This window comes from Coenobita brevimanus, chromosome 24 (genome assembly GCF_032717465.1).
Source record: "Coenobita brevimanus isolate Jiangsu-jjx chromosome 24, ASM3271746v2, whole genome shotgun sequence".
NCBI lineage: Eukaryota > Metazoa > Arthropoda > Malacostraca > Decapoda > Coenobitidae > Coenobita > Coenobita brevimanus.
The window spans coordinates 11,131,451-11,143,475 of NC_136977.1; the positions used below are offsets into that span (position 1 = coordinate 11,131,451).

Genomic DNA, 12,025 nt, shown 5'->3' on the forward strand with positions numbered 1-12,025 from the left:
GCCTACGGGTGACTTTACACTCCCCCTTCTGTCTTACTTTCCTTCATTCTTTCCCCTTCCTTCTGACTATGGGTGACTCTACACTGAGTGACAAGCCAAATGTTTGCCCGTATACCAGGAAGCCATTTACTATGCTGGGTGGTAACCACATAACTAAATTATGGCACCTGTTTAGTGGGTAATTAAGGCACTTCAGTTGGATTGAGCCTTTGTCGATTTATATCCAAGGGGTGGTTGGGGTTTATTGCTCACATAATGTCACTCAGGGATGAGTAAGGCTGATCACTCTCATCTTAAATGTCAGGACCAACTTGCCTAACCCTGTGTTCCTCTGCTCCTCATGGGGTAACATAGGATTGGATGATGATGGATGAATGAATAGTAACCCATTCAGCTGCTTGTATGGTGTGTCATGTCAAAGTTAAATGAGCTTCCAGTGTGTACAGTAGGTTTATCTTTTGCACTGTCAGTTGGTAGTGCAGTAATTAATATAATGAATTATGAATATGAGTTTTAATTGCATTGTCATACCTCTTCAAAGTCAAGCTACTAATTTTAGCGTTACCATCATGTTTGTTATCTTCCTTAGAAAGATGGACACTGTCTGCAGAGAGAATCCTGCTTGCTGCCTACCAAGAAAGAGTGTACCGCTTTAATAATGAGCACATCAGTAATCATGAGTTGTGGCATGAAATCTCACAGGTAAGATATATTTTCTGTTGCATATATTTCTTTTACTTGAAGATAGGAAGAGGTCAGTTGTTTTATCACTCTGTAGTTGGAGTGGTAGCAAAGGAAACTGCAAGAATCTTTTAGGAAGCAGTCTACTGAACACACACACAAAGGTGCATGGAAAGGTAATTACAGTAGACCCTCCTTATAACATACTAACTGAGGGGAATCCTGATCATATAAAGCCAGTAATTTATTATGTCTGTTGGTACCCCCTGAGGTGGGATTTCAAGCACATAAGTGAAAATAAATTAGTGCAGTAGCATATTCTAGTACTGAAAATGAATACTATACTCATTTGGCATTAACTTGGCTTATAATTTTGCCATTTTGGAGTTTATTTCACATCCTTGGCATTGCACTTCATGACTAGAACAGTATCACTATAATCTGCGATTACAACTCAGCAACCACAGTGGGGAGAGGGCAATTTCAGGCCAGGTTGGAGTAGAAGAGGTAGAAAACATGTATTGCATCCCATTTAACGGACATTGTTCGTTATAGCTGACAAAAGTCCGGTGACCTCATAGTGTCCATTAAATCCATTGTCCGGTCTATCGAGGTACTGTACATTAAATTAAGGGTCTGTTGTGTAGACAGAATGGAACAGATGACTGATAAGGATGGAAGATGAGGAAGGGTTAATTAAAAATAGGAAGAGATTTTGAAACTTAAATGTTTACTTTCAAAATCCTAACCAAAAATAACATGATAAACAAAAGATGTGTTTATTCTGCATTCGTGGATCTTGAAAACTTATAAGATTGACTGAGATGCCTTATGACAGACATAAAGAATATATGAGATTTGGGGGAGAGTACTGAAAGAAGTACTAGTATTAACTTGCTGCATGGGAAGTACAGGCAAACCCCAGTTTAACAGTGCACTTGGTTAAGTAAATACCCATCACTAGGCAGGGTATTGTATTTCAGGGTAGATTTAACATGTAAAGTACAGGGATGCTCTTTTGAGCCATTGGTTCCCTTCCCCCCCCCCCCAACCAAGTCCTAAATCCACCCAAATGAGTCCAAAAAAAAGTTTAAAGTCAATCTAAATAGCCTACCAGTGTCCGTCTCACTTGTACCCAGTCAAGGTCACTGTAGAATGCGTTCTTCGACTCGTATTCAAACTTGGTAGAGAAGAGGCAGCACCATTGTATACAATCCCACCATCAGACAGTCCCAGGACAGTTAAATAAACACCCATTGTGGATAATAATAGTGTATGAATGATGCGGAATTGTCCAAGGTGTGAATTGTTGTGACAGAGAATCGTTGATGTTTTGAAGGGAAATTTTCTTGACAGAGAATGTGATTGATGATGCAGTCGGGATAGCCTTTTCAGTGGCCCTTCTTTATGTCATTTTAGCTACTGTTCTGGTTGCTTAGCTCCTTTATTTTCTTCTCTCTTATTTTCCTACATTTATTTAGAAATTGCTTTGTATTTTGAAAGCATTTTTCCTTGAACAACCTGAATGTTAACACATGATTTATCGATGTCACAGCTTTCATCAGTGCATGAAATATTTACCCTTTAAGGCTTTCACAAATATTAAATTTATTCAGAATTATTTACGCTATCAGATACGTTTATGTGAAGCTGCAGAATGTGAATGTTTTCGGCTTATCAGATAGTACCAGGATTCTGTGGGCTTGAATGGTGAGCGAATGGAAGCATGGCCCATTGGATTGAGCAAATTTGGGCTGTCTGGGCATTGCTACTCCTCTCCCTGCCCTAAGGTGGGAAAGGAGGTCTGGATGATGATGATGATGATTTAAAATTATTATTATGTATTCCATGAAAGGTTAAACGTTCATTGGTCACACACAAAATATTCATTGTTGAGTTGCCTAGCTCTCCACAGTGTTTTGTACCTCGTCTGATGGGTGAGAATCCATACCCCAGATGACAGTGTTCACTACGCTATCTATCTATCTATTGCCAAACGCCATAATCCCGTAAGGGGTGGCCATTTGACTTTATTTGTTTTACGGGGAGGGGCACTAACCCTCCACCAACTCACTTGCTGACACATAGGGAGCACTTATGGTTTGGTTATATGGTTACCACCCAGCATTCTGAATGGTTTCTTGGCTTACAGGAAACCATTTGGCTTGTCATTCAATGTAAAGTCACCTGTAAAGGAGAGAAAAGCATTAAGAAGTGACAGGAAAGATGGGAGAAATAGGAAGAGAGAAGGGCAGGCACAGAAAAAGAATGATAAAGGCTAAGGAAGAAGTAGGCAGTACTACATCAAGTGAGTGGATGATGGTCTCCACCACCTACCACTATCCTGTGACTAAAACACATTAATCTAGGTCTAAAATCAATTTAAAAATCAACCTAAACACAAAATTCAAGTCCAAAATATAATCAGAATTGGTAAAAAAAAAAAAAAAATCAAATCACATCGCAAAACCAGGGATAGGGGTATCGCACCTAGGGGTAGGGTGATATTTTTACCCTCATCACTATTCCGGTGTATCACATCTAGGATTAGGGTGGTATTTCTACCCCCATCGCTATTCTGGGGGTATCGCATCTAGGGGCAGGGTGGTATTTCTACCCCCATCACTATTCCGTGGTATTGCACCTAGGGTTAGGGTGGTATTTCTACCCCCATCACTATTCCAGGATATCATATCTAGGGGTAGGATGGTATTTCTAACCCCATCACTATTCCGGGGTATCATATCTAGGGGTAGGGTGGTATCTCTCACCCCATCAGTATTCCGGGGTATCGCATGTAGGGGTATCATAAATCAGGGTTTGCACATAGTTACATCTCCAATATTTTAGCATACAGTAGTGCCTCAATTTTCTGACGTAATAGAGCCAAAAGCGTGTCCAAGTAACAACATTGTCTGGATAATGAACATCCCCCCTACTATACCCAGACCCTACCTATAGCCATCCTCAATCCTATACCTAACCTATTTGTACAGTACCTTTGCTTACTGTGGTAGTGTTTTCTGGTCATTCAGGCATATTTAGACACCAAAACACACATAGGAATATCGAAATTTTTTTTTAACACCAAGAAAACCATGCAGAAAGAACAGTGAAAACCAAAAAACACCATAGCTGTACACTGCTGTATGTACAGTACCCCTCCTAATTTTGGCAGTGTTTTCCAGTTATTCTGCCATATTTAGACATGGAAACACACATTGGAATATCCAAAATAATTTTAAGCTCCAAGAAAACCATTGAAAACGAATAACACCCTACCTGTATACTGCTGTATTTACAGTACCCCTCCTATTTTTGGCAGTGTTTCCTGGTCTTTCTGTCATATTTAGACATCAAAACACACAGGAATATTCAAAATAATTTTAAACACCAAGAAAACCATGCAAAAAAAACACTGATAACCAAACATTACACTACCTAAACACTACTGTAGGTACAGTACCCCTCCTAATTTTGGCTCTGTTTTCAGGTCAATCTGCCGTATTTAGACATCAGAACACACAGGAATATCCAAAGTAATGCTAAACACCAGGAAAACCATGAAAAAAAAAAAAAAGTATCCATTCCAGTACTGTATATACAGTCTATATACAGTACCCATCCAAATTTTGACAGTGTTTTCTGATCATTTTGCCATTTTGAGATAAAACTCACATAGGAATAACCATATTAATGCTACACACCAAGAAAACAATGCATAAACAACAAAAATCCACAAAAAACCTGAAGATGGTTGGAAAATCAGTTGTCTGTGTGACAGGAGTGATATTTGCTTGTGGGGCACACACACACACACACACACACACACACACACACACACACACACACACACACACACACACACACCAAAAAAACCCACGGCCAGATATGGTACCGGGAAGTTGGTTATACTGGTATAAATGGTATACCATCGTCTTCGTTGTTGTTTATACTATAAGCTAATAAAAACAAAGAAAACTGATGAGTAAAATAACAGAACTGCAGTGCGAATGAATGGTGTTCAAAAGTAAAACTTACCTTCATATAACATCCCACCTTTCTAGTGCAAAATTTTGCTCACACCTTGCAGGAGGTAAGCATATGTCTTGATGCAGAATTTCATGAGTTTTTTCATGGATTTCGTTTAATTTTGATACTGCCAGTAGTATTCAAATAAATCATCAGAACTTTAAAAAGTCTTGAGTCAGTGCTTATAGCGCAAGGGAGAGGAGGAACTGAGGGAGTGAGGGGGGAGGCGAGAGACCTGGCCAGCAAGGTCGAGAGCATGGGAGGGTATTGAGGAGGGACGGACGGGGGGGGGTTGGGGAAGCGAGGCTGTTGGCAAGATTTTCGCTCTTCTCTCACGAGGCAGATGGGCGCTTTAACCTAACTTGTGGCTTGTGGTCTGTCTTGCACACACACGTTGGCCGTTGGGAAACGCAACTCCCGGTGACCGGGTGACTTTGGACGTTCATTGTAGAGGCAGACATGCACTTTCATACTGTATTACTTGTGGGTTGCAGGCTCTGTTAGACGTGCGGTGGCAGTTGGGAAAGGCTAATCCCAATGTCCACATTACTTTGGAGATTTGGTGGGGATGCGTACGGACGTTTTGACTTCGCTCGTGGGTTACAGTCGGTATTACTTGGTTGCTGGAGGTTAGTAGGGAATGATCAGACCATCGTGCGACTTTGACCATTCAGTACAAGGGTGGACGGACGTTTTAGCTCAGGTTGTGGGTTATGGCCAATTTCCTGCACATGGCCAGAGCCCAGTACCCACTATACCGAATGTTTGAACATGTCGGCTGGCCGGCTGAAAATCTTGGGGACTTTTACGTCCGGATGATAGCAAGTAACTTCGGATAATGGTTTAATAGAGCCAAGGTTCAGTATCCAGATAATGAACTAGTCCTGATACTGCATGTCCGGATAAATGAGGGATTACTGTATTTCCTTGAATGTGTTAGTATGCTCAGTGACATTTGACCCTGGCTGTTGCACTGCTAGGAGTATTTGTTTTCTTTTCAGTCAATCAGTCAGTCAGTTGTGCATGAGGGTGACAGGGCAACCAATTGATTGTCTTGTGGTGGTGGTAGTAGGGATAAGTTGGGCATTGTGATATCACCATTGTTGTTAGATATTGATACAAATCAATCAGTCAATCAGTCAGTCATTTCCTGTGGCACCCCACGGGATGCATAGGGCCTCGATGAACTCTCTCCACCAATATTTGTCTCTTGTCATCTCCTTCAGGTCCTACCAACACTCCTCTCCAGCTTCTCTTTTCATTTTCCTCAACCAGGTTTCCCTCAGCCAACCTCTGCCTCTTCTTCCTCTAGCAGTCTACTCCAGCACATCCTGTATTAAACTGCCTTCTTTTCTATATATGTGCCCCAGCCATTTCCAGCGAGACAACCTCACATATTCATCAACTGGTTCCACCCTCGAAATATCCCTTACTCTTTCATTTGTAACTCTGTCTTGCCAGTTTTCCCCAAGGATCCTTCTCAGTATTTTATTCTCAAATCCTAAGACTTTCTTATCTGTTGCAATTGTACTGTACCATGACTCTTGCCCATAAATTAAAATTGGTCTAACCTTGGACTTGTAAATTTTTACTCTAGTATGTACCGAAAGCATATTATTATTCCAAACAGATTTCAACATTCCAACAGCTCGCCAAGCCTATCTAATCCTCTCCTCAGTTTCATTGTTTAATGATCCATTAGATGATACAGTCATTCCCAGATATTTAAAGTATTCTACATGTCTCACTACATTATTCCCAATTACACAATCGATTTGGTTCTCCACGTTCATATTAATAATTTCAGCCTTTCCGCAATTTATTTCCAATCCTACTTTTTCATCTTCCTCCACCAGACAATCAAGCACCCTCTGCATCTCGTAAATACTTCCACAAGTCGGTACAATATCCTCAACATAGTCCAAATCATCAGCCTCTTATTTTCTTTCCAGTTAATTCCTGCACCTGTTCTCCTTACAACCTTTCTCATAACATAATCCATAAGCAAACCAAACAGTAAATGTGAAAGAACTGAATCACTCCGGACCTAACTCAAATGGATCATTCAAAGAACCACCCATTATTTCCTTACAAAAAGTACCTTCATGCAGGGAAGTGAGCATGGAAGTGAAAAAGTTACTACATGACAGTATTGTGATACCAACTCTTAACGTATGGAAGTGAAGCTTGGACGTTGCTGGAAGGACACAAGTCAAGAGTGAGAGCAGTGGAAATGAGTTATTTAAGAGGAGCCTGTGGAGTCACATGGAGAGATAGGCTGACAAATGAGGATATAAAGGAGCGTTGTGGTGTGGATGTGGATGTGATAGGAAGCGTTAGGAGGAATACACTGAGGTGGCTTGGCCATGTGGAGAGGATGGAGGGTGAAAGACTGACAAAGAGAGTGTATGTGAGTGAGGTGGAGGGGGGAAGAGGGAGGGGGAGGCCGAGGATGAGATGGAGGGATGGGGTGGAGAGGTATATGAGTGAGGGGGGTGTGCGTTGGGAGCGGGGCAGTGAAATGGCAGGGGACAGGGCGACGTGGAGGCGATTTGTTTGTGGCCACCCCGAATGGGATTGAGGTGTCTGGCAATAGATAGATAGATAGAAATAATCAGTTAATAAAATATATGAATAATGATTTGAATAATATAAAATAAAGGAGGGGGGGGAGATCTGGGTGTCCTGAAGACTGGTGTCAATCACTACACCCTAGTCAGCAGCAAGGTGTCCTAAGTCACCACTTTGCACAGGTTCCAGCAGCAGGGTCCTCACCAGCAGGATCAGCTACAACCCTACAGTAGTTTTCCACAAGGGATTCTCTCTGCTCTCATACTGGGAGTCCTGGTCAATCATTAACCACCAGATGTCTCTCTGCCCAGTGCTTGACAAGAGTAGAATCCTGAACAGAGAGAAGACAGGGAGAATACATCCCAAATACAAAAAATGTAGGAGGGTAAGTCTTCAAGACTGGTGAAGTAAGAGAATAGACAATATACGAGACAGTAGCACTAAACAAAAACAAAAAATGGGCCACTGACAAGATTTTCACCAAGTCTTACCTTGGTGGTTATCCAGAGACGACTGAATAACCTCAGAAAATAGGACTCCTCATTAACTCCCTTCAACTCAAAAAACCCGTAGTTGAAGCATCGAATATTGTGACTCGATCCAGTATTCAGCATGAACCATGCTTCACTAAACTTGAAGATTCAGGCACTACAAGCAAGCAAGTTTCAAGTAAATGAACCAGTAGTTAAAAGATTCAGATAGTTAAAAGATTCAACCAACAAAAACTTACATGTAATCCGATTACCCTAATTTCCATTAAATTCATTCAGTTACCAAGATTTACCGTCACAACAGCCATCTACGGTATACAGATACAGTGTACAGTACTGTACATGTGTTTTCTGCCCCTTTTACTCCAGCCTGACCTGAAATTGCCCTCTCCCCATCGTGATTGCTGAGTTGTTGTAACAGATTATAGTACTGTATTACTGTACCAGTCATAAAGTGCTATGACAGTGCTGTGAAATAAGCGCAAAAGAGTGAAATTATGGGCCAAGTTAGTGAAAATTAGATAGTTTTCACCTTTAGTTTTAGAATATGATATTGCACTTGGTTATTTTCAAACATGTGCTTGAATTCCCACCTGAAGGGAGGGAGGACCTTTGGATTTATCATTCTCTCATCTTCATTGACCCTGGCACCCCAACAATTAGTTGGTTATAGTGAGCATCCACTGTATAGAGTAAATGATAATTATGAGTATTTATGTGCCAGTTTTAGATTGCATGGTGCCATCAGTAACTGTGTGGATGGTAGTACAGGATCTTGAAAACTAATGTCCAGAGCTGGTCATGTACTGAACTGTTGTTCCTTCACCCAGAGTTGGATACATAAAGGATTAAAAAGAAAAGAAGAGTAGGTAATCATTGTGGTAGCACTACACAGTTTATTGAACCGTAGGAATAAATAAATAAACCCGTTCAGGGATCAAATTGTAATTAGATAGTTAATCAGTTCATGCTCAGTTGTTAAAGCAGCTGTTTTCAGTACACAGTTTATTGAACAGTACAAATAAATGATTAATAAATAAACCTGTTCAGGGATCAAATTATAATCAGTTCATACACAATTAAAGCAACTTTTTTCGGAACACAGTCACTTTTAGACCCCAGTCCATCAGTATTACTGTTCATTGTGTGATCAAAGTGATAGTGTAAAACCATTATCCAACAGAAAGTGTAATACTTAAGATATAATTCAGTGCAATGTTGGTATTGTTTCACCTAGAAACTGCTGGAGAAGGGTGGATCTAGCTACAGTGTGGAGAAAGTACGGACAAGGTTTTACGAATTGACAAAACAGTTCTCAACTACTGAACATCACAATTCCCAGCCTGGCACCATTCGTAGAGAGTGTCGACATCATTTCACTCTCACTCAGGTACGAAAAAAAAAACAGTAGGTATATGACAGAAAAGAACCGAATTTCATGTTTTTCCATCTTCAGGTTCTAGAGAAGGGAAAGAAGTTGTATGCGGCTTTCATGGATTTGGAGAAAGCATATGACAGGGTGGATAGACAAGGATTGTGGAAAGTATTAAGAATATATGGAGTAGATGGAGTGTTGTTGATTGCTGTGAAGAGTATGTATGATGGTGCTAAGGTTGCAGTGTGTGTGGATGGTGAACTAAGTGAATTTTTCTCTTTGGAGGTTGGGTTGAAACAGGGATATGTCATGTCTCCATGGTTGTTCAATCTGTTCATGGATGGGGTAATAAAAGAGGTACAAAGTAGGGTAGTGGATGTTGGAGTGGCCCTGGTGAGAGAGGATAGTGTTTGGAAACTCCATGTACTGTTGTTTGCAGATGATACTGTGTTGTTGAGTGAAGACGAAGGGGAGCTGCAAGGCTTGGTGGATGAGTTTGGGAGAGTGTGCAAGAAACAGAATCTAAAGGTGAATGTAGGGAAGAGTAAAGTGATGGTCTTTGAGAGAGATGAAGTCAGTGAATGTACAGCGAGGTTGGATGGTGAGGAATTGGAAAATGTGAGTATGTTTAAGTACTTGGGTGGTGAGATGAGTAAGGATGGAGGTTTGGAGGGCGAAGTTCTTGAAAGGGTACAGCAGGGAAGAAAGGTTGCTGGTTCTTTGAAAGCAGTGATAAGAAACGGAAGTGAGCATGGAAGTGAAAAAGTTACTACATGACAGTATTGTGATACCAACTCTAACGTATGAAAGTGAAGCTTGGACATTGTTGGAAGGACACAAGTCAAGAGTGAGAGCAGTGGAAATGAGTTATTTAAGAGGAGCCTGTGGAGTCACATGGAGAGACAGGCTGACGAATGAGGATATAAAGGAGTGTTGTGGTGTGGATGTGGATGTGATAGGAAGCATTATGAGGAACACACTGAGGTGGTTTGGCCATGTGGAGAGGATGGAGGGTGAAAGACTGATGAAGAGAGTGTATGTGAGTGAGGTGGAGGGAGAAAGAGGGAGGGGGAAGCCGAGGATGAGATGGAGGGATGGGGTGGAGGGGTATATGAGAGAGGGGGGTGTGAGTTGGGAGCAGGGCAGTGAAATGGCGGGGGACAGGACGACATGGAGGCGATTTGTTTGTGGCCACCCCAAACAGGATTGAGGTGTCTGGCAATAGATAGATAGATAGGTTCATATTTGTGCCACTGATATAGCAGAAATAAAGGTAAGCATTTTTTATTATTAGTTTATTAATTAAGTTGTAGGATTTGTAGGATCGAATGAGAAATGATGAAGTGCGAAGGAGAACAGGAGTTATGCAGGAGATGGCTGATTGATTTGAGCAGAGAGTGTTGCTATGGTTTTGGCATATGGAGAGAATGGATTAAGGGTGATTGGTGAAAAAGATAACTGTACTGGATGTGATAGGTGTAAAGCCAAGAGGAAGACCATGAATAGGATGGATGGACAGTGTGAAGAGAGCGTTAGAAGCAAGAGGGATTTCTGTTGAGCAAGGAAGAATGGCTGCGCATGATAGGAATGATTGGAGAGCAATTGTGAGTGAATAAATGGTCACGTGGCCCTGAGGGGATATTCTCCCACATTAGGTCTGATCGGCTGATCAGGTCAGGTGCGGGTAAGGGAATGGGTCCATTATGATGTGACGGGTAAACCAGCTCTGCTGTTGGGCCCTGCTGCGGGTGTCGCTGATTGTACCTCGCAGTTGACCCTTGTGCAGTGTGGTGTTGTGAGGATCTGTCCCTTCTCCACTTGGAGCTAAGATACGAATAAATGTGTGTGTGTGGATGAGTAAATTGGGAGTGTGTCGTCCTGTCTCGGCTACCTCCCTTTCTTTGGGGGAAGCAGCCTAGGTATATAGATAGATAGGATTTGCCAGTAGCGTTGAGAAACAAGAGTTGTCAGTATCTGTGTGAAGATTATATGATGCAGTGAGAAAATACTGTAGTACAATTTTTTTTTTTTTTTAATGTCCTTGGGATGAAGTATTAATATTGGATTGATATTCAGGAAAATCATGTTGTTAAACACAGGACGTGATAATATTCTTCATGTGGCAAATTACCGGTAATTCTTATCTTTGACCTCAGAGTGTGTATAGCATATTTTCTATTATGTGCTTGGGATGAAGCATTGATATTGAACTGATATTCTGGAAACCAAGGTTAAATACATGAGATGAAAGTATTCCATATGTGGCGATTAATTCATGTCTTTGACCTCAGAGTGGAACCAGGTATTGCACTTTTCCACACACAAGCCTTAAAGAGCACTTTGATGCATGGAACATTTAGTGTTGCAGTGACTGCAGGGGTGTGTCCTTGTGATGCCTATCTTCTAGACCTGAATGAGTCTTCAACCATGTCTCTCAGGCCTATTAAAAGCTGTATTTGAAAACTGGGTTCATGCCCAGGGAGTGAAGCCTACCTAATCATAAATTTTCCTTAGGTGTCATTTGGGGCCTTGTCCTGAATCAAAACATTATTTGATATAAAGCAGCCACCAGCAGCTTTCTGTCTTTGGATTAGTACATGATTGATGGTTGTTGTTTGCAGGAAAGCAGATAATGAAGACAGGTTATGGGAATGACTGCAAGACACATATGGCATTGATGACTGGGAAACCACAAGCATTGGATGATGATTGGATAGGTGGATGGAAAATCATTTGAAAATTCAGTAGCAGGGGATTATGGAAGATATGTATTGTGTGGGAAAAAAACATATCCAATTATATAGCACCATGTAAAGACTTCAGCATATCAGTGGTTTATTGTTTGTAGTTGCCTCTGCCCACTAGTGTATGTGAT

At 41.2% G+C, this 12,025-nt stretch overlaps 1 protein-coding gene across 1 annotated transcript in view; it reads left to right on the forward strand.

Annotated features, from left to right (window-relative positions):
* Positions 1-12,025, forward strand: part of LOC145393549 (uncharacterized) — a 252,668-nt gene that overhangs the window by 119,574 nt on the left and 121,069 nt on the right. Inside the window, exons 8-9 of the mRNA XM_080267700.1 lie at positions 590-702; positions 9,013-9,165. Of these exons, the coding sequence (XP_080123826.1) occupies positions 590-702; positions 9,013-9,165 (266 nt within the window). The remainder of the gene's footprint in view (positions 1-589; positions 703-9,012; positions 9,166-12,025) is intronic.